The sequence below is a fragment of the Mytilus trossulus genome, chromosome 3, assembly GCF_036588685.1.
Source record: "Mytilus trossulus isolate FHL-02 chromosome 3, PNRI_Mtr1.1.1.hap1, whole genome shotgun sequence".
In the NCBI taxonomy this organism is placed as follows: Eukaryota; Metazoa; Mollusca; class Bivalvia; order Mytilida; family Mytilidae; genus Mytilus; species Mytilus trossulus.
The window spans coordinates 92,522,213-92,525,699 of record NC_086375.1 but is presented as its reverse complement, the minus strand read 5'-3'; the positions used below and the strand labels follow the sequence as shown (position 1 = coordinate 92,525,699).

Genomic DNA, 3,487 nt, shown 5'->3' with positions numbered 1-3,487 from the left:
TTTCTTGATTAAATTGTGAATAAGAGGACGCAAAATATGCAAGATAATAACCAAAAACTGCAAAATTTCCTTAAAACTACTAATTCAGGGGGCAGCAACCCAACAACGGGTTGTCTGATTTGTCTGAAAATTTGAGAATAGATAGATCTTAACCTGATACACATGTCAGATTTACTCTAAATGCTTTTGTTTCAGAGATATAAGCCAAAGTCTACATTTTACCCCTATTTTCTATTTTTTAGCCATGGCAGCCCATGGGTTGGCCAGGTCACTGGACACATTTTTTAAACTAGATACCCTAGTGATGATTGTGGCCAAGTTTGGTTAAATTTGGCCAAATAGTTTCAGGAGAAGATTTTTGTAAAAGTTAATGACGTTGGACGACGAAGGATGCCAAGTGATGAGAAAAGCTCACTTGGCCCTTTGGGCCAGGTGAGCTAAAAATAAAGAATCTGTATTTAAACTGTATTGACTTAATTATTCAATTTGTTTGTGGAAGTTTTGACTTACTCAAATTGTTTGTGTATATTTTGACTTACACAAGTATGTTTGTGTATATTTTGACTTACAGAAGAATGTTTGTGTATATTTTGACTTACTTAATAAAATTGAGAATGGAAATGGGGAATGTGTCAAAGAGACAATAACCTGACCATAGAAAAAACAACAGCAGAAGGTCACCAACAGGTCTTCAATGTAGGGAGAAATTCCTGCACCCGGAGGTGTCCTTCAGCTGGCCCCTAAACAGCATGTTTGTGTATATTTCGACTTAAAAAGTATAATTGTGTATATTTAGACTTACAGAAGTATGTATGTGTATATTTTGATTGACTCAAGTTGTTTGTGCATATTTTAAGTTGTCTCCCTTACTACTATGACTTCTTTCAGATTTATCAACATACCAGTAATAATGTTTTATGGTTGTGTACAAAAGCAACAGTATTTTTGTCCATTAACTTTCTCCTTTATAACCTAATCACTTCTTTACATTTTATGTTCAAAAGCAAAAGTATTTTTGGCAAAATACTATCTCCCTTACTTATTTAACTATTACCTTAATATTGTGTTTAAATTTAAAGCAATAGTATTTGGTCTATAAGATATCTCCCATACAACTTTATTATTTCCTCCACATTTTGTGTACAAAAGCAATAGCATTTTAGTCCATTTATTGTCTCCTTTATAACTTAATCATTTTATTTCATTTTATGTACGAAAGCAAAAGTATTTTTGGCGAAACACTATCTGCCTTACTTATTTAACTATTACCTTAATATTGTGTACACAAGTAATAGTATTTATGTCTTTTCCTCCACATTATGTGTACAAAATCAATAGTATTTTTGTCCATAAGTTATCTCCCTTACAACTTTATGATTTCCTCCACAGTTTTGTGTAGAAAAGTATTTTTTATCAATAAGTTATCTCCCTCACTTACTGTTATGACATCCACCAGATATCTGTGTACAAAGTATTGTTTGTTCATAAGTTATCTCCCTTACTAACTGTTATGACATCCACCAGATATTTGTGCCCAAAGTATTATTTGTTCATTAAGTTATCTCACTAACTGTTATGACATCCTCCAGATATTTGTGTACAAAGTATTGTTTGTTCATAAGTTATCTCACTTACTGTTGTGACATCCTCCAGATATTTGTGTACAAAGTATTGTTTGTTCATAAGTTATCTCACTTACTGTTATGACATCCACCAGATATTTGTGTACAAAAGCAATATATTTTTTTTGTCCGTAAGTTATCTCCCTTACTTACTGTTGTGACATCCTCTAGATTTTTGTGTAGATCAGCAATAGTATATTCCCCCAGTTGTTTTTCTATCTCCTCCTGTTCCTGATGAAGTTTTTCTTGCTCTTCTAACATTCTCTTTCCTTCCTTCATGTGTTCTATCATTGTCTTCTTAACTAATGGTTTGTGTGGTTCAGAAATGTGACCTAGGGGCTTCTTTCTTATCCAACTATCCTCTGATTAAAAAGACAAAATAATTGATAATAAACAAATAATGGTATTCCCTGTTATGATTAACAAAGTGTTTTTAGGCACAATGTAAATTGTTAATTATCATGATTTTGATTATTTGATTTTTTTGTAGTGCATTTCTTTTAAACAGTAAATAAATATTAAAAAAATCCAACCTGTGCTTTTTCAATAAAAAATTTACAGTGTGTTGTACTACTTTTGAGTCAAATAATATCAAACTTATCAAAAACTTTATCGGCTCTAACTAAAAATATAGACAATTTGGAAATCTTTTGACAGCTTCCATTGCTAATTTTTAACCTTTTTCAGCTGGACCAAATCACTTCTTTACTTTAAAATTCATGACCCAATTTTTTTGACAGTGTAATTTTACCCCCTTACTTGCTATTAGAGGTATAAAGCATGGAGAAATAATTTGGCAGGGGTATAAAAAAAAATTGGCAAGTAATATACTGTCAACACTAGGGACTATATTTGTGGACAATGAAAATAAAAGGAGGATAATTTTGGTATAGGACCATTAGTGATTTCAATGTAAGGCCAAATGGCCCGAGAACACAGTTATTTTGTAGTGCATTTCTTTTAGACAATAAATTTAAATTAAAACAAGAGGCTGTCACAACGACAGAAAACCGGATTTATTAACATTTATTTGTGTCCTGGCAATATCACAAGAACCATTACTGATGAATGGTGAAAGTGAAAATCGTCATTATTGAACTTGACCTCTATTTTGTCATCAGTAACAACATATAAAAATTTCAAAAGCTTTGGTTGAATAGTTCATGAGAAAATGCACGGACATGACTGGAAACACCATTTTTCAATCTTTCAAGAACCATAACTTCTGAACAGTAAAAGTCAAAATCGCCATTATTGAACTTGACCTTCATTTAGTTGTCAGTAACAACATATTAGAATTTCAAAAGCTTTGGTTGAAGGGTTCATGAGTTAATGCACGGCCATGACTAGAAACACCATTTTTCAATCTTTCAAGAACCATAACTCCTGAACAGTAAAAGTCAAAATCGTCATTATTGAACTTGACCACCATTTTCTCATCAGTAACAACATATTAAAATTTGGGAAGCTTTGGTAGAACAGTTCATGTGAAACTGCACGGACACGACTGGAAACTCCATTTTTCAATCTTTCAAGAACCATAACTCCTGAACGGTAAAAGTCAAAATCGTCATTATTTAACTTGACCTTCATTTAGTTGTCAGTAACAACATATTAAAATTTTAAAAGCTTTGGTTGAACGGTTCATGAGTTAATGCACGGACAACATTTGATTGCAGCCCGCCCGACCACCGTACATCCCCAAATCAATAACTGACATTTTTGTCACAAAAATCCGGTTAAAAATCGCACCTGCTCTTTCTCATAAAGATTTTTACAGTGTAGTTTACTACCAGTGAGACAAATAATATCAAAATTATAGAAACTTCTACCAGCTCTAACTCAAAATATTGACAATTCTGTGT

General features: G+C 32.3%; 1 protein-coding gene across 1 annotated transcript in view; it reads right to left on the bottom strand.

The window, feature by feature from the left end:
• Positions 1 to 3,487, bottom strand: part of LOC134711153 (uncharacterized) — a 53,357-nt gene that overhangs the window by 2,144 nt on the left and 47,726 nt on the right. Inside the window, exon 27 of the mRNA XM_063571599.1 lies at positions 1,776 to 1,984. Coding sequence (XP_063427669.1) covers positions 1,776 to 1,984 — 209 coding nt within the window. The remainder of the gene's footprint in view (positions 1 to 1,775; positions 1,985 to 3,487) is intronic.